Here is a 26,404-nt window from a genome sequence, read left to right as displayed (position 1 = left end):
AATATCTGATAAAATAAAATTTCCTTCAGTTTGTTGTGAATTTAACTCAATTGAAAGGATACATTTGTCCTCATTCTCTTTGTCATCTTTGTCCTGTATCTTTTAGACAGAATCTGCGGAAAAGCTCAGAGAATATGGACTTTGCCATATATGTAGCCATCCTGTGCTGGTGACCAGAACTAGGTCTTGTCCACTTATAGCTCCACCAAAACCACCACCTGTACCTGCTTGGAAACTTATTCGCCAAAAGAAAGAGACTGTTGTGACAGATGAACCTCAAGGTTTGTTTCTTATTTGTTATCTTAGGAAATGATCATTTCTAATTTACTAATCTCCTGAATGAAGGCTTGCAGAGGCTTCCTTGTGATCCTTCAGAATGGTTGGACCAGTTCAGTATTCTACTAGTATTTCATTTGTGTACCTATTTTTCCCTCATCCCTTCCAGCATTTGTCATTTTTGATAGCTGTTAAGTGGTAACTCAGAATTATTTTAATTTACCTTTCTCTAATCAATAGTGATTTAGAGCATTTTTTCATGTGACTATAAATTGCTTTGATTAATTCTTCTGTAAACTGCTTATTTATATCCTTTGATCATTTATCAATTGGGGAATGACTCTTATTTTCATAAAGTTGGCACAGTTCTATACTCATTGTATATTTGAGAAATGGGGCCTGTATTAGACAAAGTTGCTGTAATTTTTTTTTGATATTTCTTCATTATCTATGGTACTTTTTAGCATAATGTAGTTTCCCTAATTATCTCATAATTATGTCTTGTTTTGCTTTTGCTTTATCTGAGATTCACGATTGCTATCCCTGCCTTTTTTATGCATATCAGATCCTACTCCAGTCCTTTATTATAACTCTGTGTGTATGTCTTTGTTTTTCAAGTGTGTCTCTTGTAAATAATATATTGTTGGATTCTGGTTTCTGATCTATTCTGCTATCTGCTTCTGTTTTATGGGTGAGTTTATCTCATTCATATTCACAATTATAATTACGGTGCATTTTCTTCTGTTTCTTACTCTTTGTTTTTATCCTGTCCCTCATTAAAAGTCTATTTTGCTTCTGACCACTGCATCCCTTAATCCCTTTTATCATCATCTCCTCTTTCTTTTATTCTCTTCCCCTCCTATTACCCTATTGGGTAATTTACATTTCTATATACAGCTGAATGTGTATATATGTTCTACCCTCTTTGAACCAATTCTGACGTGAGTGAGATTTAAGCATTGCCTGCCATTTCCTCCATTTCCCCTCCATTGTAAAAGCTCTTCCTGTACCTTTTTGTGTGAGAAGAATTTTCCCATTCTACTTCTCCCTTCTTCCTTTTCCCAGTGTATCCCTCTTTCTCACCCTTCATTCCAACATACTTGACACACCTATGCCCTATGTCTATGTAAACTCCTTTTAATTGCTGTAATAATGATAACATTCTTAGGAGTTACAGGTATCATTTTCCCATTTAAGAATGTAAATAGTTTAACCTTATTGTATTCTTTATGATTTCTCTTTTATGTTTACCTTTTTACATTTCTCTTGATTCTTGTGTTTGAATATCAAATATTCTCTTTAGCTCTGGTCTTTTCATTAGGAATGCTTGAAAGTCCTCTATTTTTTACATATCCATTTTTCCCCTCAAAGGTTTATACTCATTTTTGCTGGGTAGGTTATTATTGGTTATAATCCTAGCTCCTTTGCCTTCTGGGATATCACTCCAAGCCCTCTACTCTGTTAAAATGCAACCTGTTAGATCTTATATGATCCTGACTGTGGTTCCATGATATTTGAATTGTTTCTTTCTGGCTGCTTGAAGAATTTTCTCTTTGACTTGAGAACTCTGGAATTTGGCTATAATATTCCTGGGAGTTTTATTTTGGGATCTCTTTCAGGAGGTGGTTCACATGTTCTTTCAATTTCTGTTTTACCCTTTGGATATTAGGAAAGTTTTCTTTGATAATTTCTGGAAATATGATGTCTAGGCTCTTTCTTTGATCATGACTTTCAGGTAGTCTGATAATTCTTAAATTATATCTCCTTGATCTATTTTCAATGTTGAGTATTTTTCTGATGAAATATTTCACATTTTCTTCTATTTTTCATTCTTTTGACTTTGTTTTATTGTTCATTTATGACTTATGGAATCATTAGCTTCCACTTACTCAATTCTGATTTTTAAGGAGTGATTTTCTTCAGTGAGCTTTTGTACTTCTTTTTCTATTGTGAAAATTTTGCTTTTTAAGGAATTCTTTTCCTCAGTGGATTTTTGTACCTCTTTTATCATTAGGCCAATTCTATTTTTCAAGGTGTTATATTCTTCAGTATATTTTGTGCCCTTTTTTATTAAGCTGTTAATTTTCTCTTCATGATTTTCTTGTATCACTCTCAGTTTCTTTCCCGATTTTTCCTCTCCTCTTTTCTCTTCCTTTAACTCTTCCAGGAATCCTTGTTGGGTTTGGTTCTAATTAGTGGTTTTTTTTTTTTTTTTTGATTTTTTTTTTTTTTTTTGGGTAGCTGTTTTTACATTGTTGTCTTTTTCTGAGTTTACATCTTGATCTTCCCTGCCGCCATAGTAGCTTTTATGGTTGAAATCATTTTTGTTGTTTGTTATTTTTTCTAGTCTATTTCTTGACTTTGAACTTTATATTAAAGTTGAACTCTGCCCACCTAGGGGTGGGGAGGCACTGTCTCATACTTCAGGCTCTTTTCATGCTGCTGTTTTCAGAACTAGTTCTGGGGGTCTATAAGTTACTGATGATTCCAAGGTGGTGTGATCTTGGGAGAGGTATGATCACTGCTCTCCTCATCCATGCTCTGATCTTTACTCAGGAAGGGCCCCTGGTCCTCTGCAGCCATAAGCATTTAGCACTTGTCTTTGCTTTGGAAGTGTGATCAGTGCCTCTGCTCCCTTATGACTATCAGCTCTTCTCTCTGTTTTGGAACTGTGACTGAGGACTGCAAATGTTCAACTGAGTTGCCAATCAGTGCCAGCTGTACCCAGTGCCTGGAAAGGGTCCCTGTCATCACTTTCTGACCAGTTGTCCAACCCCCTTACTGTCTGTGGACTGAGAACTTCTGGCTGCTGCTGCTGCCACATGTGTGGGTTTTATCACTGTTGTCAGGGACTTTTCCTGTCAACCTCTTAAGTTTTCTTAGGCCAGAAATAATGTCTCACTCTGACTTTTTGTTGGTTCTGCCACTCTAAAATTTGATTTGAGGCATTACTTTAAAGTTGGTTAGAGGGAAATGTTGGAAGAGTTTAGCTGTGTGGATGCCTGTAATATACCATATGGCTCCCTCATTCTCATATTTTTCAAGAAAAGACATCCCCTTAGACTTAAAATATGTTCAAAGTTAAACAAAATATTTCAATTGTGCCCCTATGAATAATCTAAATAAAATTATTTATAAACCTATGTCATATTGTAATATCAATACAACTATTTTGGAAGAATTGCAAAATTGTCATATGCTCCTATTTAATTAATATAGCTATTACTATAAGATGTATTTCATCATTAAATGAAAGGCTAGCAGAGACATTCCCGAGGGAAATTTTGAGGAACATAACAATGGCTAAACTTATTAGTACCTTGAACTTCCTTCAGAGCAGAGCTTCTGACAAGTGGAAGCATGTGTGTTTATATTTTATTAATGTAGTAGATGGTGAATGAAATCGATGGCTTTAGTGGAGCAAAAGTATAAGAGGAAGATTTTTCCAGTTGATTATTACTATAATCAATAGAAATATTTATTTTATCTACATATTTCCCCCCATATTTTATATTTAGTACCCACTAGTCATTTAGTTACTTTTTCTTCACCACTTTTTGGGACAACATATCCTTTTTCCTGAATAGTAAATATGAATGGAATATTTCCACTAACCCCTCTTAGTCTAACTTCTGTGTCCAATACTCTGCTGAAACTACTTTCTCAAAGGTCACCACTAACCCCTTTATCAGCAAGTCCAGAGTCCTATTCTCAGTCCTTATTGTCCTTGACCTCTCTGCAGCTTTTGACATTGTTTACCTCTTAACTGTAACACTCTTCCCTTGGCTTTTAAGATGTTATGTTTTCTTAGTTCTCCTTCTACTTTTAACTTTAAAAAATATGATACTAACAATAATAAATAGGTACAAATATTTCAACATCTGAGAGGAGCAAGAATACTATTATATATGAAATGTTAGCTTCTATCACATACCATTGGTTTTTAAATAATATGTTACATTTAAGGAGTTAGCAAAATTAAAAGGCATATTTATTTATGACCCTTTCTGAATTTCTTTTTTTTTTTCTGTGATTTTAAAATGTTTTGTTGGTACTTTTTTCTTTTTGTTTTATGCTTCTTTCTTTTTAAAAAATTTCTCCTTCACTATCTACTAGCTCACCCCTCCCTTTATTAGAAGCCATTGCATGCAACAAGAAACAAATAAATATAGGCAAACATAACAAATGAACACATTGGCTGTGTGTGTCTGAAAATATGTGTCTTACTCTTCACCTCTAGTCCATTATCTCTCTGCCAATCAATCAATCAGCATGCATTTATTAAGTGCTTACTATGTGCTAGGCACTCTATTAAGTGCTAGCGATACAAAGAAAAAGCAGCTTCAGTCTCGGACCTCACTCTAATGTGGAAGACAGTGCATGTATAAATAATAAGCACATGCAAAATAGGTAGAGAGATCAAGATGATCTTAAATGGGAATTCAGCAGCTGAGGATACAGTATTTCATTTCCTGAAAAAGATGGTATTTGACATGAATCTTGAAAGAACTAAGGTATTTTAAGAGGCAAAGGTGAGGAAAGAGAGCATTCCAGACATAGGGGACTGTCAGTGCCAAGGTACAAAAATGGGAGATGGAATATCATGTATGAGAATCAATAAGCGAGCTAATATAGCTGGACAAAAGAGGGCTTAGAAGCTCTTTACTCCATTGGTCTAGGGTCCTTCCCATGGAATTCTGGCTCTTTTTTATAAAGGACATGTGCTCTGGCCCCTTTCTAAAGAACATACATGGTCTCTGGTTGCAGTAATAAGGGACTGATGAAAGAAAAACAAAACAACTATCAAGAGGTCTAGATCCCAGCTGTCAGCAAATATTATATAATTCTGAATGATGCATTGTTCATTAGTTAATGAAGGTGTCCAAATCAAGATCCATGAAGGTTTCTCTAATCAGTAATAGATTAAGACCCAGATGCTAAAATAATTCTGTGGGTAAATAATAATGTTAAATGCTAAAATAATTTGGTGGCACAGTGGATAGAGTGCTGGGCACATAGTCAGGAAGACACTGAATTCACATCCAACCTTAGGCACTTATTAGCTGTTGTCAGACTCTGGGTAAGTCACTTAACCACTCTTTGCCTCAATTTTCTCAACTGTAAAATGGGACTAATAATAGTACTTACCTCACAGGGTGGTTGTGAGGAACAAATGAGGTAAAATTTGTAAAGTTCTTAACATAGTACTTGGTGATTATAGGATACACACATATGTATGTATATGTATATGTATGTGTATATGTATATACATATATATATATATATATACACACACACACACACATACATATACATAAACATACTTACTCCCTTCTCACCCCCCTTTCTCCTTTCTCTTCTTTATTTGCCTACCTTTGGAATAAAAATACCTTTTTAAGAAAGGTGAAGAGAATCTTGTGACTGTAGGTAAGACTAAGAGTATAAGAACCTAGCTATAAGCAAATAGGTATCTATGGCATGCACTTATCTTTTCTCATGACCATTTCACTTTCATCATCTAGAAAACTTTGCCATTATGATACATCTTGTTTTATACCTGGTATTTAATAGGCAATTGATAAATACTTGTTGAACTAACCAATTAATCACTCTTTTCAGATCCAATAATAGGGAAACCTGAACAGTTTCTTGAGATTTGTAGCACATTTTTGAATTACAGAATGAATCCAATTCCAATTCCAACAGAAACGTAAGTATATCATATTATTTCCTAACAAATGGACATTTAACAACAACAACAACATTATATTTTGTACTTTGTTTCAGAAGAAAGATCCCAATCTATTAAGAGGGAAAGGAATATAATGATTAGTGCTCATGTGCATTGCATTGTTTCAAGTTTTGAGTTTAGGATTTGTTAAAAAGAAATGGTCCTTGCTTTGAGCAGCTTATAACTTATTACTGCTAATTCTATTCAAACCCTTAAATATTCTTCAGCATTTATTTTGTGCCTGATCAGTAATTTGCTAGATACCATGTTGATTACATGGTATAATGTATAAAGAGATATATGACATAATTCCTGTCCTTAATGGCCTCATAATCTTTTTGGTGGGGAGGGCAGTGATGGGAAGGAAAGTAAACTAACATTATTTGAAGCAATTTAGGAAGAATATAAGATGTATCAAAACTAAACATAATAAAATTCAAATAAAATCAAGAGTCAAAATATATTGTACAGTTGGCTCTGTGGTTAGTCAGGAAGGGGCCATGTTTCTATATTTCCCCAACTCTGAGTCCATCGTCTCCTTGGCTCCTTTCTCTCATTCACTCACATGCATTCTGGTGCCAAGTCTCGTTGTTTCTACCTTCAAATTACCTCTCATATATTTCCCTGTCTTTTCTTATATAGCCACCAGCCTCATGAGGTCTTTCGTCACTTCATGCTATACTATTGTAATAGGCTTCTGGTTAGTCTTTCTAACTCAATGTTCTCCTCACTCCAAGCCATCTTCCATTCAGCTGACAAAGTCTGTAAGTCAGCAATAATTTATTAAAACACTATGTTCCAGGCACCATTCTGGTGGTACAAACAAAGGCAAAAACACTTCCTGCCCTAAAGGAAGTATATATTCAGTCATTTTTCAATTGCTTCTGACTCTTTATAACCCCATTTGGGTTTTCTTGGCAAACATACTTGAGTAGTTTGCTATTTCCTTCTCTAGTGCATTGTACAGATGAGGAAACTGAGGCAAACAAGGTTAAGTGATTTGCCCAAGGTCACATAACTAGTAAGTATCTGAAGCCAGATTTGAACTCAGGAAGATGAATCTTCCTAACTCCAGGCCACATTCTATCTACTATGCCACCGAGCTGCCCCTAAGGATGTATATAGCCACATGCTAATGGGCTTGACAGCATATAAAGAAATATGTACATACAGAATAGAAGGTAATATTGGAGGGGAAGGATCTGTAATCTTGGCGTAGGGTTGGTGAAACTGGGAAAGGCCTCCTGTGGATGATGAGATTTGAGCTGAATCTTGCAAGAAACCAATTGGTAATCATTTTCATAGAGATCATAATTAAAACATGGGAGCTGATGGGATAACCAAGTATGAAAGTATCAAGAGAAAAGAGAGAGGAGATAGAAAAAAGAAGGTGGCCCAGGACAGAAACTTTTAGGAAACCCCAGTTAGTATTTGTGTGTGAAGTCAGTGAAGATCCACACTGTAAAAGATGTGGAACAAGGATGTGTGGCATCATGAAAACCTAGAGAGGAAAGAATATTCAGGAGAAGAAGGTGATCAACAAATACTTTATAGAATTCAAGAGAGTGAGGACTAATAAAAAGCCATTAGACTATGGAAGTTAAGACACCATTAGTAACTTTGTAAAGAGAAATTTCATTTGAATGATGAGGACAGAATTGATACTGGAGAGGGTTTAGGAGAGAATAAGAGGAAAGGAACTGGAGATACCTTGTATAGATGATTTTTCAAGAAGTTCATCTAAGAGACAATTGCTGTTGAAAATGATATGATCATGAGAAGGGTTTTTTTAAAGGATACAGGAGACATAGGCATATTAATAGGCATAAGTGAAGGAACCAATAGATAGGGAGAGACTGAAGATTAGAGAGAGGGGATGATAGTGGGAGAAATCTAAAGAAGCCAGGACAAAATGGAGTCCAAAGTGCATGGACCACTTCTTCATTAGACAGAAGTGAAAGAAATGGTTGAGGTAGATGTTTGAAGTGTGTAAGTTAAAAAGAGGGGAAAAACAGCTCTCAGTGAATGACTTTTTTTTTTTTTTTTGGGTGAAGTATGAGGTGAGAAAAAATAGAAAAGGGTACTGTCAGAGACTTAAGGAAAAGTAAGAAGGTTTGAAATTGTGGACAGTGGAATAGAGAATAGATTAGGGATATGTGGGAGGATTCATTTACTACAATAAAGACTCACTTGAGATTAGATAGCATAAATTTGTAATGCACTCAAATAGCACATGACTTCCTTTAGCTGTCTTCTTTAGCACATTAATAGGAGCAAAGAAGTACATGTGGGGAGTAATCCAGAATTACTGTTTGGTCTGGTATGATCAGTGAAAAGTAAAGAGGGAAAAGGATTGGAGAATGAACAATAGTGTAGAATTGAGCTGGTTCACCATGGGTTCAAGATCAATAAGGGTGAGGTCTATAGCCAGTTCAAGGATGATGCCCTGGAAAGAACTCAAAAGGAATCATAAGACAGAGAGAAAGATGGTGTGTGTATTTGGCAGACAGTAGTCCTGTTTGGCTGAAATAGAGAATTTGTGGAAGGGAGTTCTGATAAGGCTAGTGATCTGATGGCACATTATGGAGAACTTTGAATGCCTGAGAAAGGAATTTTAACTTTTGGTAGTCAGTAAGGTACCACTGAAGATTTTTGCACAGAGCCATGACATGACCATATCAATTTTCATAAGAAGTAACGTGCTCCAGAATAGATTAAAGTAGAAGGAGATTGGAGTCAGGAAGGTGATTGTTGCCATAGTCCAAAGGAGAGGAAAGATTTGAAAGATGTTGCAGAGGTCAAATTGACAGACTTTTAAAATTGATTGAATATGAAAGAAAAGAGAGAGGGAAGAACCAGAAATAATGCCAAGGTTATGAACGTGGAGTGATGTTACTCCAGATGAGAATAATGAAGTCAGAAGGAGAAGCAGGTTTGGAGAAAAATATAATGAGCACAGACTTGGATACTTTGAATGTGAGGTACCAATAAGATAATGAAGCAGTAATGTTCTATATGCAGTTGAAAATTCCAGGCTGAAACTGAAAATGGTTAGTATTGGTGATGGAGGTTTGAGAGCAGTGGGCAGTTCAGATTGTGGAAGTGAATGAAATTGTTAAGTGAGAGAATGTAGAGACAGGTATTTCTCTTAAAGAATATTCTTATAAAGCAGATTAAGAGAGCATGGGATAGTTTATCTGTCAGATTTATGCATAAGGGAAGAATTTAGGACCAAAGAAGATACAGAGAACATTACAAAATGTAAAAAAAGATAATTTTGATTATATAAAATTTAAAAGTTTTCATATAAATAAAATCAGTGCAACCAAAATTATAAGAAAAGCAGAAAACTGGGGAAAAAATTTTGAAACAAGTATCTCTGATAAAGGTCTCATTTCTCAAATATATAGAGAACTGAGTCAAATTTATAAAAATACAAGTCATTTCCCAATTGATAAATTGTCAAAGGATATGAACAAGCAGTTTTCAGATGAAGAAATCAAAGCTATCTAGCGTCTTATAAAAAGATGCTCTAAATCGCTGTTGATCAGAGAAATGCAAATTAAAACAACTCTGAGATATCATCTCACTATCAGAGTGGCTAATATTACAAAAAAGGAAAATGTTGGATGTTGGAGGGGATGGGGGGAAACTGGGACACTAATGCACTGTTGGTGAAGTTGTAAACTAATCCAACCATTCTGGAGAGCAATTTGGAACTAAAAGGGCTATTAAACTGTGCATACCTTTTGATCCAGCAATATCACTGCTAGGTCTATATTTTAAAGACATCCAAAAAAGGGAAAAAGGACCTATTTGTAAAAAAAAAATATAGCAGCCCTTTTTGTGGTGATTAAGAACTGGAAATCAAGGGGATATTCATCAATTGGGGAATGGCTAAACAAACTGTGGTAATTGATTGTAATGGAATATTATTGTGCTATAAGAAATGACTAAGCAGGTTGGTTTCAGAAAAATCTGGAAAGATTTACATGAACTTAATGCATAGTGAAGTGAACAGAACCAGGAGAATGTTGTACACAGTAACAGCAATATTGTTTGATGAAGAATTGTGAATGACTTAGCAATCCTTAGCAATGCAATGATCCAAGACAATCCTAGAGGACTAATGATGAAGCATACTATCCACCTCTAAAGAACTGATATTGAGTGAATACAGACTGAAGCATGCTTTCTTTCTTTCATTTTTTTTATTTGAGCCTTCTTGTATAAAATGACTAATACGTAATTACACATGTATAACCCATATCGGATTGCTTACCATCTAAGCGGGGTGGGGATGGGAAAGGGGAATAGAATTTGGAACTCAAAACTTTAAATAAAAATGTTAAAAAGTTTAAAAAAAGAATACTCTTATAAGAAGACCAGGAAGTGAATGTTGAATCATTGGATGAATGAATGAAAAAAATTCATTAGGCACTTATTATGTACCAAGCACTGTGCTCATCACTGGAGATACAAATACGAAATAAAGATAATCCCTACCATAGAGAGGCTTACATTTGAGTGGAGAGACAACAAATGTATAGAAGTGATGGTCAGAGACGGGCAAAGTCAGAGGGATAGTCAAAAGACCCAGAGGATAGGGCAATGATGCTATCTATTTGTAGACAAAGTGGTTAAGTTTGTAATGAAAAATAAAATTTAATTAAGCCTCCAAACAATGGTAATATTGATTTGATTACGATTCCTGGAGCAAGAATTAGAAAGTAAAGCAGTGGAGAAGATAGACATAGCAGCACAATATGGTAGGGAGGGTAGAGCCAATAAGATGTAGTGAAATCTCACTAATCAGCACTGCCTCACGTTGGGAGCTGGAGACCTAGTTGGGAGAGTACGAGACAGGAAACTGGAGTGACAGGGCAGGAAAATTGTGAGGTGAAATATTTGTGACCAGCAAGATGTAAGGAACTCATACCATTAAGCACAGCTATTCAGGACTAGTTGTAGAGGGGAGTCTAAGGCAGAAAGAGTAGCTAATAGGAGGAAGTATCTGTGTTTTCAAAAACTACAGAGAAATTAAGGAGCTTGAGAAAACATGGACAACTCTCAACACAATGTGTAGTATTATCATACAGGCTTTCTTGAAGTGGAAATTTATTGCTATAGATTTTGAATCCTCTTACGTTCTGCTGTGCACATGACATGCTTTTTTCTTTTCTTATTTTGTATTTGTTTCAATATTTAAGTTTGTTTCTTTTTCTTTTCTTGTTGTATACTTAAATTTTAGTAATAAAAAAAGAAATTAAGGAGCTTGGGAACTGAAAAAAATCCATTGCATTTAGTGATTAGGAGGACTTTAAGAAACTTATTTTCTACAAAGTGATGAGAGAAGAAGCACAATTTCAAGGGGCTTAGGAAAGAACAGATCATGAGCCAGTGGAAGTAACTAAGTATGTCTTCCCCTCCAGTTACTTTGATTTTATTCTTTATAATTTGTATGTAAAATATTAAGAATACACATACATATACTTACACATATATATGTGTATACATATATGCATATACACATGCTATATATATAAATGTATATATGCACACACATATACACACACATTAACTTAGGTAGAATGTAGTTCCTTGAGGGCAGGAAGTGTTCCATTTTTATCTTTGTGTCCCCAATACCTGTCATAGTGCCTGACACATAATAAATGCTTATTGCTTGATGGCTTGACAGACAGAAGGGTCAAGCAAAGACATTTTTAAATTTGGGGAGATACGAGGATACATATAGGTAGATGGTAATGAGTCAATGTTGAGGGAAAGACAGAAGATACATGAAATAAAAGGGAATTCATATGGTAAAAGTAAGGTTAAACTGGACTGAAATCAGTTCTCAATACTTCAAAACCTTTTGAACAAGTTGTGAGCATTTCAAACCTGTTGAGATAAGTTGAAACCAAATAAAACCAATCCAAAAAAATTCAAACAGGATCAAACCAAATCAAACCAATTTCTATGCATTCAAACTGATTTAATTGGATCAAACCAATTCAGACCTGAATGTTCAGGCCTTCATAGGATCAAAATTTTAGAGTTGGAAAAGACCTTGGAGATTATAAAATCTAACATCCTTATTTTATAAATGACGAAATATGAGACACACAAAGGTTAAATGACTTGTTCAAAGTTGCACGTAGTAAGTGGCAGAGCTGGGATTAAATCCTGTGTCCTCTGATTCATATAAATCTCTTTATCATGCTCCTTATCTTCCCAGTTCTTTCTTTGGACAACTTTCACCTTAGATACCCAAGAAATATTGATTCAGTTCTCCCCTCATCCTTCATTTTACATTTTTTGTCTATTCCTTATCACTTGTGGTTTAACTTATTATGAGAATGTTCATATTGATGTAGTTCATTTTTTGTAATCATTTGTCAGCACATTGGTCATCTAACAGAACTCACATTCAGATCGTTAACAGTTAAGTACTTGTTTATAGATCTAAAATCTATGTTGTTCATAGAACCTTTTGCTTCCATTTTCACCATTCTTCTAACATCATGAAGAGTCAATGCAAGGCTGAAGGACTTTTAAAAAATTCATTCTTTCATAGTTTACTATGGCAGAATAATTCATTACTTAGTTTCCAGCATCTCCATATTTAGATATATTATCCCTGCGACACATGTCCTATTTTGTAAGGTCCATCGTTAAATCCTTTTTACGGTGATCAAACCTCCTCTAGCTCTTGCTAGATTTTAGATCTATAAACAAGTACTCTGTGTGTATACATACGTACATGTATATATTATTTATGTATATATAATATATAAATATATCATCAGATTTTATTATTTCTTCCTTTACAGTATCACTCATATGCATGCTGTTCTTTTCCACTTCATAGATTTGCTTTTGTGCATCCAGAACTCAGTACTATTTCTTCTATATAAAAAGGTGGAACCTGAGGCTCATGAGACTTTTTGTGATCATCAGCATGTCGTTATATTACCTCCTCATTTAAACAAACATACTGTGGCTTTTATAGTGAAATTAACCTAATAGTCAAATGAAATGGTTCCCACCCCTTTGGGGTCTTGGGTAACAAATCACTTCTTTATAACCTTGTAATGCAGTCACATAAGACAAAAAAAATGCTCTGTTATTTAAAGTAGGTATTATGTAGTATAAATAACCCTGTTGTGAAATAATATTTTCACATGTTTAAAATGAAAACATGCTTATAATCACAGTAAGTACTAATTGGAAAGACCATTTGAAGTTGATGATAATAGTGCTAGAACCAAGCATCAGATTATTAGCTCAAGACAGAAATGTCCAAACTGTCACTAAAAGTTTCTCTGATCTCTCTCCTGAACTTCACACCATTTACCCATTACATATTACCTCCAGGATACTCCGTGGGCATCTCAACATGGTTCAAACATAACTGATTAGCTTTAAATGTAGCCACCTTCAAGATTTTTATTCAATATGTTTTCATTCTCCTAGTCATTCATCTTGTTAGGATTTAAACTGACAAGAATAATGGAGGAAGAAAACTGCTAATTGTATCCACCAGGTTAGATACTGTGGAAAGTAGCTAGTGGCATAGTGGATAGGATGCAGAGCCTGGAGTCAGAAGGATCTGAGTTCAAATCTAGCCTCAGGGATTTTCTAGCTATGTGATCCTGGACATGTCACTTAATTCCTATCTGCCTCAGTTTCCTCATATGTAAAATGGGAATAATAATTGTACTTACCTCTCAGGTGTGTTGTGAGAATAAAATGTGATAATATTTGTAAGGTACTTTGCAAACCTTAAAGTGCTATATAAATGTTCTTGTGCTTTTTGTTCTTTTCCTCTTCCTTCTCCTTCTCCCCCTCCTTTTTATCTTTTTTCTTTCTTCATGTAGAAAGAATAATAACCATTGAGAAACCCACAAGTTCTTAGGATACAAAATCTATTACTTTACTTTACAAACTGATTAATTTTAATTTGCTGCCAAGGAAAATAACCTTTGGAAAGAACAACATAAAAATAGGTCATTTGGATTTAACATTGTCGCAATAAAAATCTTCAGTAAAGAGAAACTGAGGTACAATGTTCTGAGCATATCAATTTACTAGCAAGACTAGCAAATTGCCAATAAATGGGATCCAAGGCTCTTTAGTAGCCATGGATGCATCTGACATTCAGAGTAGCTCTTTTAGACAGTTTGTTACACAAGTAGTAGAAGTAGTCCAGTGATACAAACCGGACTAAGAGTGTGATTGATCTAACACAGAGATGAAGAATGGGATGTGCTTGGCTTGAATGAGAGTGGGGATTTACATAACCCAGTACAATAGGGAAAAACACAGAGTTGACTAACATTCTCTGGAAAGTCTCTTGGTGGGCAAACATCTTATGACCAGATTGACTCGTCTCTTGCCATGGTCATCAGAAACTCACAAATTTGAGTCTTTGTGGTTGGACTTTAGCCCATAGGAATAGGGAAGTTAAACTCTTATAAAATTTTACCATTGAAGCCTATACAATTAAGTCTACAATTGATCCACAAATTCCAGTGACTAGATAAAATTCTCAATCAACAATAAATAACACAAAATAAAGTAGAGTATCAGTGTTTAATTTCACAACAAGATAAGTAAAGAGATAGTGAAGGAACACCTAAATGCCTTTGATGAATTCATGTCACTTGGCCATACATCTTATGGCACTGGAAGAACTGAGGATTGTGATTCCTGAGCCCCTGTCACTGATCTGTAAAGACTGTGTGGAATATTGGATGTACAGAAGAAGGGCAAATGTGCCATTAAAAAAAGATGAGCTTGGAATCTGCAAACTATAGGCTAGTAGCTTGACATTGATTACTGGATAAATTTTTAGAACATATTATAAACATCTAGAAAAGGAAATTTTGAGCTATAGAGACATAGAATGGTTTCATCAAGAACAAGTCATGCCAGATCCACCTTATTTCTTTTTTCTTTTTTGGTCAGAGTTAGAAAAATGGTAGACTGGGTAAGAGCCAGTTTACAGTTTCTTTTTTTTTTTTTAATATCTGGAGATGTGAATGGACTGCAAGTTCAATGGGAGTCAGGAGTTTAAAGCCAAAAGAGCTAATGCAGCCTTGAGCTTGTTATATTTGAAAATTAAGGTAAACTGAGAGACAGTGCTCTAAGCATGATAAATTTAATAGTTAGGCTAGCAGTAACTATTAAATTGGGTCAATGCCTCTCTCAATGACGAAACACCCCAAGGTACTGCTTACTAGCCTTCATATAGTTTTGGGAAATATAGGAGAACAAAGAACAGAGTTGGGTAGGTGGGAAAGACAACAGAACTGGTTACAGAGTCAACAGCATCTTGAGGGTAGGGGTAGCATAATTTGTTACATCAAGAAAAGTGGGCTAGCACCCATGTGGGGCTAGTAACCACCCTTCTCTGTCATTAAGAGATGATTGTTTGATCTAAGGGACCCAATTGCTTCCTGAGGACATTGTTAGACATTGTTAGAGAGTAGTAGACTACCTTGCTCCTAGAAGAGTATGGGAGATAAGACCCTCCTTAATTGTACAAAGACAGGTAAGGATGGACAATATACTTTGTAGAAATATATAAGATCATCTTGTAGACTTTTAAAGATAACAAACAGAGATCCTGGAATTTTCCCAGAAGCTGAAGGTATGGTAGATAATAATTTTCCCCATTAATTATAGCTTTAAATTAACTCAAGTGGAAAGCTAAATTCCTGAGCTCAATTAAAGGATATAGAAATGTGGCTTTAGAGATGTAGGCTCAATTATAAAAATCAATACAGCATAAAATCAATTATATTGTATAATCAATACATTAGAAACTCAAGGTAATATTAATTTTGATCTTTTCAAGCTTGTTTGATATCATGGGGCAGCTCGGTGGTGCAATGGATAGTGTGCTGTGCCCAGAATCAGGAAGACCTGTGTTCAAATATGGACTCAGATACTTAGCAGCTGTGTGACCTTGGGCAAGTCATATCCTATTTATCTCAGTTTCCTCATCTGTAAAATGAGCTGGAAAAGGAAATGACAAGCAACTCTAGTATCCTTGCCTAGAAAACCCCAAAGAAGTCACAAAGAGTAGGACATACTGAAAAACAACTAAACAACAACAACAGCTGGCAGAAGTCAGTTGAAAGGATGTCATTCAAGTGTTAATATGACTCAGTTTTACTTAGTGTCTGAGACTCAACAGGATTAGGATATTTGTTCATATTTAGGAAAATTTATCATTACAGTGCTACTAGAGTTTGAAATCCACAACAGGGCACAATTTCTAGAGTTTCTGCTTTGTGCCCATGACAACTATCTTTACCTTTTAGCTAACAATCAGTCAATTAATTAATAAACATTTACTAAGTTCCTACTGTGTTCCTGGCACTGTGCTAAGTATGGGAGATACAATCAATAAATAATAATAATAACAGCTAGTATTTATATATTGCTTTAAAGCTTGCAAACTGTTTATCATCTAGACAAAGTGATGGAGAATAGATTCAATGTAAAAGTGTATTGTGCATACTTTTTTTTTTCAGAAAGCTAGTTGGTTGTTAAATATTTACCAGCACATACTGTATGTAAAACACTTTAAAAACTAGGGGGTTGTCTACCCCAAGCATGTGAAGACTTCCCCTGGCAAACAATTTGTTCCAATAGCCATGAAGGGAGCTGAAGCAGAAACTGTGGAGCACTCAGAGCTTGGTTAGACATCGACGATGCAAAGTTATCCACTGCATACCAGGCCATTGCCAGTTGTCTTGAATTGTGTTTTGCCACTGGACTTCGATGACTCTGGAAGAGTGAGGCTGATGACTTCTTGCAACTCTGCCTCACCTAAATCCAATTTATGCACAAATCGAAAGACATCATCCATAACATTTTATCATTTTTACCTACCTCAAAGTCCTGTGGTGACAGGCAGGCAAGTCACGAAGCAGCAGGTGTGGATACACTGGGAATTGTAGTCAGAACCCTGCACACAGGCAACCCAGGCCATAGGATCGTCTTCTTACTGGACTGAAGCAGCAGTGGGGTTCATCATCCCCCTGAATGTCTGAGCAGCCATCTTAAGGACTATACTGCTCACCTCCTGGTGTGAGGAAGGGTCTAGAAAAGAAGCCCTAAAAATTGTCTACTTCACCCAACCCTGGCCTGCTTGTCCTGGCAGCCAGAGATCCTGGCCTGCTATCGAAACAAAAAAAAAATATTCAGAAACTTTTGCCAAGATGATTCCACTCACCATCAGTACATGGAATGTGGACAACATGACAGATGAACAGCTCTTGTTACAAAAGAACTCAGCAGGTATCATATCCAAATAGCAGCCCTGAGTGAAACAAGGTTGGTAAATGAAGGCCAATTTAGTGAAGTTGGAACTGGATCCATGTTTTTCTGGAGTGGCTGCAGCGATGGGGAGCACCTTGAAGCTAGCATAAGTTTTGCAGTCAAAATTAATCTAGTCAACAAGCTTGCATGCCTCCTAAAAGGAGTGAATGACAGATTCATGATATTGTGATTGCCCCTTGCAGGAAAGTGCCATGCCACTATCATCCGTGCATATGCTCTCCCCATAACAAACCCTGATGAGGTCAAATAAAATTTTTTATGAAGACCTGGAGACCCTCATCATCAGTGTGCCAAAAGAGGACAAATTCATAATTCTGGATTACTTTAATGCCAGCGTAGGTACTAACTAAAAGACATGGCAAAGAGTCCTAGGGAGAAATGGAGTCAGAAACAGCAACAGCCATGGTCACTTACTTCTGAAGAATTGTGTGTCTCTTGACCTTCTCATCACCACCACTATTTTGCATTTACCTAAACTCAATAAAACTTCATGAATGCACCCTTACAGCCAACATTGGGCATTTAATAGATTATGTCATTGTAAGGAGAAGAGATAGACAGGATGTGACAGTGATGAAGGTGATGTGTGGTACAGAGTGCTGGACCAATCATAGACTTATCCTCTCTAAGCTAAACATTCACATTCAACAAAAATGGCAGCCCGAAGGCAACATGACTATAAGATTTAATGTCAGCAAAATGCTCAAAATCACTATTGATTAGAGACATGAAAATCAAAACTCTAAGGTACCACATCACACCTATCAGATTGGCTCACATGACAAAACAGAAAAATGATAAATGCTGGAGAAGATGTGGGAAAATTGAAACACTAATGCATTGTTGGTGGAGTTGTGAATTGATCTAACCATCCTGGAGAGCAATTTGGAACTATGCCCAAAGGGCTATAAAACTGTCCTTTGACTAGCACTACCACTTTGGGTCAGTATCCCAAAGAGGTCATAAAAATGGGAAAAGGACCCACATGTATGAAAATATTTATAGCACCTCTTTTTATGGTGGCAAAAAATTGGAAATTGAGGGGATGCCCATCAGTTGGGGAATGGCTGAACAAGTTGTGGTATATGAATGTAATGGAATACTATTGTGCTATAAGAAATGATGAACAGGCTGACTTCAGAAAAACCTGGAAAGACCTGTAAGGTCTGATGCTGGAACCAAGAGAAAAATGTACAGAATAACAGCCACATTGTGTGATGACTAACTTTGATGGACTTATCTCTTCTTAGCAATGCAAGGATCTAAGACAACTTCGAAAGATTCATGATGTAAAATACTATCCACATCCAGAGAAAGAACTAGGGAGTCTGAAAGCAGATCGAAGCATATTATTTGCTCTCTCTCCTTTTTTTTTTTTTGTTTCTTCTTTCTTGTGGTATCTCCCATTTGTTCTAATTCTTCTTTACAACATGACTAATGTGAAAATATGTTTAGTATGCATGTATATGTAGAGCCTATATCAAATTGCATGCCATCTTGGGGAGAGGAGAGATGGGGAGAAAATTCAGAACTCAAAATCTTATGGAAGTGAATGTTGAAAACTAAAAATAAATAAATAAATTTATGTATTTAAAAAAATTAATGTCAGCAAATTAGAGTGTTTCTTCAAATGTGAACAGTTTGTTGCTAACTTGGAGGGAAAGCTGAGCCAGCACATGGTTGGCAACACTGGAGAAGAAAAGGAGTGGGAAGGCTTTCAGAGATTTGGTATGTAGCACCACATTTACTCATCTTTGCCAGAATACTTAGAAACATCAAGATTGGTTTGATAAAAATGATGGGGAAATTCAGAAACTGCTAAATGAAAAACAAGAACTCCACAGGGTTAACTAACAGGATAGTTCATCTGTCCCTAAGATGGCAGCATTGAACTCCATCAAAAGTAAAGTGCAAGCAAAGCTTAGAGAGATGCATACTTCTTGGCTTAGTAACAAGGCAGATGAAATTCAGTGTTAACACTGATAGTAGCAATCCAAAGTACTCTTATAATGTTCTGAAGGCTATATATGGGCCAAAAACTATGGTATGTCTCAATCACTTAGTGCTGATGGAGCCACATTGATTAGTGATAAGGACGTGATCCTGGAGAGATGGGCTGAACACTTCTATAGCGTTCTCAACATTAGCATTATGTTTTCTGTAATGTTGTCAGATGCCATCAATGAGGATGACAAAGGCATCAAGGTCACCTACTGTTCTGATAGTAAATTATTTAACTTGAAAAGGCAACAAGTCAAGGCTAAAGTGTAGGGAATGTTAGTGCATGATTTTTTTGTATGCAGATGGTTGTGCACTCAATGCAGCCTCTGAGGCTGAGATGCAACAGAGTATGGATCAGTTCATCTCTGCTGTTTGTGCTAATTTTGGCTTAATAATCAACATCCAGAAGATACAGTTTCTTCACCAGTGAGCACCACAAATTCATAGGTACATCTGTCAGTTACAGCAAATGGAGAATTTTTGAATGCTGTGGATAAGTTCACCTACCTTGGCAGTATACTTTCCAGGGATGCACACATAGATGATGAGGTTGACACACACATTGCCGGAGCCAGCTTGGTATTTGGGATGCTCTGAAGGAAAGTGTGGGAGAGAAGAGATATTAGACTGGCTACCAAACTGAAGGTCTACAGAGCCATTGTGCTGACCTCATTGTTATATGCCTATCAAACCTGGACAGTATACTAGTGCCACACCAGGAAACTGAATCGCTCCCACTTGAATTGTCTAAAGATCACCTGGCAAGATAAGGTCCTGGACACTGAGGTCTTTCCTCAAGCTAAACTACCAAGCATTGAGACTCTACTGCAGAGAGTAACTTCAGGCTGGCCATGTTGTTTGAATGCCCCCAAAGTAAGTTTGCCTAAGAGAGAGAACTTTTATGGAGAGCACATACAAGGCAAGTGCTTTGTGAGAAGCACTTGAGGTCAAAGAAGTGATAAAAAGACACTCTCAAGGTCTCTCTGACATTGAGATTGGTTTGATAAAAATGATGTGGAATTGAGTTGAGACATGGGAGACACTGGCACAGGATTTTCCAGCATGGCACATCCACATCAAAGGTGCTGTACTCTATAAGCAAAGCAGATTTGCGGTAGCTCAAAAGAAACAAACATGTGCAAATTTAGAGACATCTCCGCTACAAATGTTCTTATGGACTATTTGTACCCAACCTGTAGTAGAGCCTTCCTACTTCATATTGGTCTAATTAGCCACAGACACATCATACCTTGACTCCCAACATAATGATGTCATTATGGTCCTCTTTGAGAACAAAGGACAACAACTAACCAAATGCTAGCTATTATATGCTAGTTATAGCTTGCGTCCTATCCAGTCTCAGTAATACTTATGAATTCAAATTTATTTCCCAGATTTTTTATTCATACCTTGGGAATTTGTATAAAGACATCTGTGACCATTATATTGTTAACTCATTTCTTGGATTTTTTTTTTCTCTTGTGAATTTCTCAGCATCTCTACTACCATTCATCCTCCTTAAAGCTACTTTCTACTGGTACTGTATCTAGCATGGTGAATAGACATTGGCAGTTTTCTCTCTTCCCCTGCCTTTCAGTTTAAATCACCCCCCTCTTTTTTTTTTAACATACTCTTGAGAGGAGTACAGGTATAAACTGCCAATACAGGTGCTTGCAAAGCCTGAACCAGTATTTTTCAACCAGGGACTGTTACTGTCTTTTTACATTATAGCTAGTTCATTTGATTTGTGGAACTGATGGTATTCAAACATAAAATCTGAGTAAGCTGTTTCAGATGCTTAACACTTTGGTTGTGTCGGCCCTTCTCTCTTTTTATGGGGTGGTCATAGACCTTTCATCCATATAGGGAACTCCTTGTGGGGAAATTTCCTTTACTGATGCAGATAAAAACCTAGAAAGAGGTTAGAAAGAGTTGCCTACATGCCTGATATGTTATAGGTTGGATTTGAACCTAGATCTTTCTGACTGGGAGGTCAGCCCTCAATCTACCACATCACAATAGCCTCTCTATCCTTAAAAAAATATTCTCAGTTTAAACAATTTAACATTGGTCATCAAGGGTAATCCCTAGTAAAAGTACACAATTAGTGAAAAATGGTCAGTACTTGGAGTTCCTTAACTTATGAGGATGGCATTTAATAGTGTCTAAAACTATATTTACCTGATTGTGAAAGACTAGCTGCCTGGCTTGCTTGCTTTGCTGGAGAATGCTGCCCTCAAAAGTATGTGTATGTTTCCCTCTAGTGGCAGTTTTATAGAAGTTCAAAGACTGTTAATTGCTGCCAAGTAAAAGAAATTTCCTTTTTTTCTGCCTCCTACTGGAAGGGAACCATACATTGGGGAAACCCAGATGCACGAAATTAAATTTTTATATTTACACCAAGTTTCCTAAAATATTTATGCTGTCGGAAATTCCTTTTTCATAGAATTTTAATTACCTTCTCTGTACTTGCTGTTATGGGGAACAGTGATGGAGAGTGTTTTAAACCTACATTTTGACAATTGCATTTCAAAAGGTATTACCCAATACTGAAATAAAACATGTAAAATAAATGGCTGCTCAGAAATTACTAGACAAATAATGTTATCTAGAATTTGAATAGACTATAGATATAGTAAAAAATATTAACAAATATGACCATCTTTTAATACTAGAAACTAGGAAATATACAATTACTATTTATTTATATGTTAACCACAGTTTTTTTTGTACTAGTTCACTTTTAATGACTATATTTCATATGAATCGTCATATTTAATTTTTGTTCATTAGGCATTATGTACAATCTGTGGTTAAGAAGGGGACTCCTTTTATTGGCTTACCTTCTCTTATTGAAGCTGATGAAAGTCAGAGTATTCAAGATATGAGCCAAGCAACAGGAATTTTGACTTTGCAAAATGTTTCTCAGGTAATTATTTAGCTACAAAGGATTATTTTATAAAGGGAAGGGATATTCTCTTAGGTGAAGGGTTGTATTTAAACCTTTTCAGGGGCTACATTTTCCATTTGTTTTTCTAGTTTGCATTTAAATTTGTCTGTGTATCCTACATTCTGTGAATATCATTTCCAACTAGGAAATCTGATTGGATAGAAGGTGTTATATAGTTGATTTATAAAGCCTTGCATCAATTTATCAAGTTAATGATAAAGAAAATTTTGGGAAATACAATACTTTCATCAAGTAAAATGTTATATCCCAGATAGCTTTGTGCCTTTTTATTCTTAAGTTGAAATATCAAAGCTTCATTTAAATCAATTTAAAAACAGATAAAATGGAGACAAGTTACTGAACCTTTAGCAATTTAGACTTATATAACTTTAGATTTCAAAAGGACCATTTGGTCTAACTTTTTATAAATGAAGAAACTGAGTCCCAGAGAAGTGATACAGCCCTATGTCTAACTTTACAGCTAGTGTTCCTTCAGATAGCTCTATGCTCTATTTTGATCATATAGTATTTGAAAATAGAAATAACTTCCATAGTAAATTATTTTATATAACAATATAACTCACATTTATATAATCTTTTAAGATTTATAAAGTAATTTCTTCACAATAACCTTGCAAGACTAGTCTCTAAATATAATTTCTAGAGCTACAAATGAGGAAACTTATAAAGATTAATTAATAAGCCCAGGGTCACATGGTTAGCAAGTATCAGGGTATTGACTCAAATCTAGATCTGATAATTAAATCTGATAATTAAACTTTAAGAACCAGGAAAACTATATATATACAATTACTATTAAAATATGAATGAAGGGAATAACAGCACAAAAATATAATTTAATGCTGTGAAATATAATCACCAACTTGACCCCAAAGAAATAGTATGAGGAAGTACTACCCTTCTTTGCACAGGTTGGGAACTGGGGAGGTGGAACATCACATCTAATGTGGGTCTTGGTTGATATGTTGTTTAGTTTTACTGAAATTAAATTTCTCCTTCATTATAGCTTTCAAAGGAGTTGGAAGGGGAAGAATATATTGGGAAATGAAGTTGGTATAAAAAATTACTATATAAAATAGTAAAATTCAAGCAATTGAAATATGATTTCCTTTTAAATTCATATTTATTATTATTTATTTAATAATTAATATTGATAGAACATTTAAGACTTGCAAAGCACTTTACAAGTATTTTCTCATTTGATTCTCACAGAAACCTTGGGATGTAGGTTCTGTTACTGTCCTCAATTGTAAAATGAGGAAACTGAGGCAGACAGAGGTTAAGTGAGTTGCCCAGGATTAACACAGCTAGTAAATGTCTGAGGCCGAAATTGAATTCAAATCTTTCTGACTCCAGGTCTAGCATTCTATCTATCCACTGTTTCACCCAGCTGCCTTTGCTTTCATTTATCAGTCATGTCTTCTACTGAACAGAATGCTCTCTTGTAGCAGAAAAATATAGTTGAGAAATATAAACTTAACCATTGATTATGACTAATAGGTCAGAGTCATTGGTTAAATTTATATTCTGTAACCATAGTCTACCACCTCTTTATGGAGAAGGAGAAGAAGAAGGTATTTTTTGTCATAAATCCTTTGGAGTTAAAATTGGTCATTATATATAAAACTGCATTTTGATGTCTTTTAACGTTATCTTCCTTTACATTATTTTGATCATTGTGTTTTTGTTTTTGTTTTTAGCTTTTTTCAACTTTCTTTGCATCAGCTTATATAAGTAGTTCCATTGTTTTCTGAATTCCTCATATTCTTCATTTTTATCTACAATAATATTCTATTATATTTATACACCCCAATTTTTTTCAATCATTTCCCAACCAACAGACTTTGTTTCTAGGATTTTTTTTTGCTACCACAAAAAAAGTGCTACTCTATATTTTTTGGTATGTGGGAATTTTTACCCTCTCTGCCAAACACTAAATATATCTAGTTTCTTTTTATTTTAAAATGTTTTTATTATAGGGTTGAGAAATTTGATTAAATTCACTTAAAAAAAATACAGCAGCCAGACAAAACCTGATCTTGTAATCAGAAAACCTGAGATCAAGCCCTCTGCTGCTTTGGCTGCTCTCCTCTACAAATTGCTATAACAAATTACTATAAACCTCAGTTTTCTCAGCTGTAATATAGGGATAGTGACACCTCCACTACCTACTTCAAAGAGTTTTTGTGAGGAAAGTACTTGGTAAGATTCTATAAAAAGGTGAGCCATTATTATTGTTTCCTCCTATGTTAATAGTATTTGTTGAAATCTACTACTTTTGCTTTTAGTTCCTTCTTAAGAAGCCCAATGCTTCTATCATTATTTGAAAACCTTTTATGTTTTGGACACAACAAATGGTATTTACAAATTTTGTTTACTTGGTATGTGCTTTCCTAACCAACAGATGAATCTTGGTGTTGCCAATGGAACTCCTAAAGGTAAATGAATAACCTATTCATTAACTTTGTTGAAAAAAAAATGTAAAAGAATACTGTGACCAGTTGATGAATTCTGTAAATTACAGAGTTTAAAAGAGACTAAGCCTGTTAGTTTTTGGGGATTAGCTACCTAAAATGCTTGCCAAAAGGTATTTACTTGGTGCTTTATTGTGTAAAGAAATTACTTTTATTCCCTTTCTTTCCCCTCCCACCCTACACAACTTTTTGCTTTAAGAAAACATTCACAATGTAGTGGTATCTTTTCACAAAGTGTTTAAAAAGCAAAGAGGCTATTTTGTTAGAGGGCATTTTTTTCATAGGGTAGACAACTTCTTTTTCCCCTCTAGAATTTACTTGACCATGGATGCAAAAATCTGCTCAGCTTCTGCTCCCTGCTCATAATTATAGAGATCAGCAGGGCCTGAGGGGAAGACCCTTCTGGGGAAAACAACATGTTTACTTGGAGAAAGTAAACTGAAGGCCAAACTGAATAAACCCAAAGATATTCAGAGTGCCAAATGCAGAGGTCTGAGGTAGGATACAGGGAATAAAGTGTTCTTAGCAGTTTTCCAAAGCTTGTGAGGTTAGTAAGGAATGTCAGGGGGAAAGTACTAATACAAAAAATGAGGGCCATTGCATCTTCTTTGGAATTATTTTATGGCAATTTATGGAATTTACTTTATGGCCTGCTGGTTATATCTTCTTCTGTTTCCCTCTGTTGCCTTCTAAGTTGGCTCCATGTAGGACAGGACAAATTTTAACTTCCTTTCACTCCAGGACAGTTACCTTCCTTTAGAGGAATATTGACGTCTGGTATCTCCTGAAAACAGTTAAACTCTGAGACATTCAGTCAGTTGGGGAGCAGTTTTTTTTTTCCCAAGTGTACTGTCAGTTCAGTAAAGAGAAACCACACAAAAAAATGGGAATGGAACTGAGTTGAGGAGGGAAAGAGAACAATAATCCTTTATGGTAATGGTAAGCTTTTTGGGTTCCAGCAAAGGAGTTTCAGAGAAGTATAGCAAAGTTGGATTCTTGCAGGGATAGCAAGATTGTGCAAAGATGAATTTGTAAACTGTCTGATTTGTCAGATGTGTCGATGAATGAAATCTTCTTTGTAAAAATACAATAACTAATTTGACATTGCTGGGGAATCAATTATCAATAATTCAACAATCATTTCTACCAGACATGATGGTAGATGCTGGAGATATAGTAACAAAGATATAGAACAAAGATGATATAGAAAACCCATGTGGCATTGACAAATCACTTAAAACTCTCTGAGTCTCAGCTACTTCAGCTATAACATGGGGAAATTCACTTATATCACCTACCTTAAGGGTTGTTGTATGGAAAGCATTTTATAAATTTCCGTAAAAAGGTGAACTATTATTGTGTTTTGTTACTCTCTGTGTTAATAGTATCTGTGAAAGTGTTGCATTAGTTTTTCAAGATTCCACACAAGTGAATTTTTTAGATCCCAGAAGTTTATTCCTCTTAAGTGCTCCAACTAGTTTTATTTAATTATTTTATGCAAATTTCCCCTAAATCTAGTAAGCATAACCCTGCCTTCTCAAACGGAAAACCCTGAATCACTTTACTTTTTTTTGGTTATTGACCGTCATAATTATG

The 26,404-nt window shown here is 35.5% G+C and overlaps 1 protein-coding gene across 1 annotated transcript in view; it reads left to right on the top strand.

The window, feature by feature from the left end:
- Positions 1 to 26,404, top strand: part of ADGB (androglobin) — a 219,694-nt gene that overhangs the window by 83,211 nt on the left and 110,079 nt on the right. Inside the window, exons 12-15 of the mRNA XM_027850678.1 lie at positions 107 to 281; positions 5,896 to 5,986; positions 22,157 to 22,292; positions 24,739 to 24,772. Coding sequence (XP_027706479.1) covers positions 107 to 281; positions 5,896 to 5,986; positions 22,157 to 22,292; positions 24,739 to 24,772 — 436 coding nt within the window. The remainder of the gene's footprint in view (positions 1 to 106; positions 282 to 5,895; positions 5,987 to 22,156; positions 22,293 to 24,738; positions 24,773 to 26,404) is intronic.

The sequence above is a fragment of the Vombatus ursinus genome, unplaced genomic scaffold (genome assembly GCF_900497805.2).
Source record: "Vombatus ursinus unplaced genomic scaffold, bare-nosed wombat genome assembly UNPS02009132.1, whole genome shotgun sequence".
NCBI lineage: Eukaryota > Metazoa > Chordata > Mammalia > Diprotodontia > Vombatidae > Vombatus > Vombatus ursinus.
The sequence above is the reverse complement of the archived record's forward strand: the minus strand, read 5'-3'. Positions and strand labels throughout refer to the sequence as shown.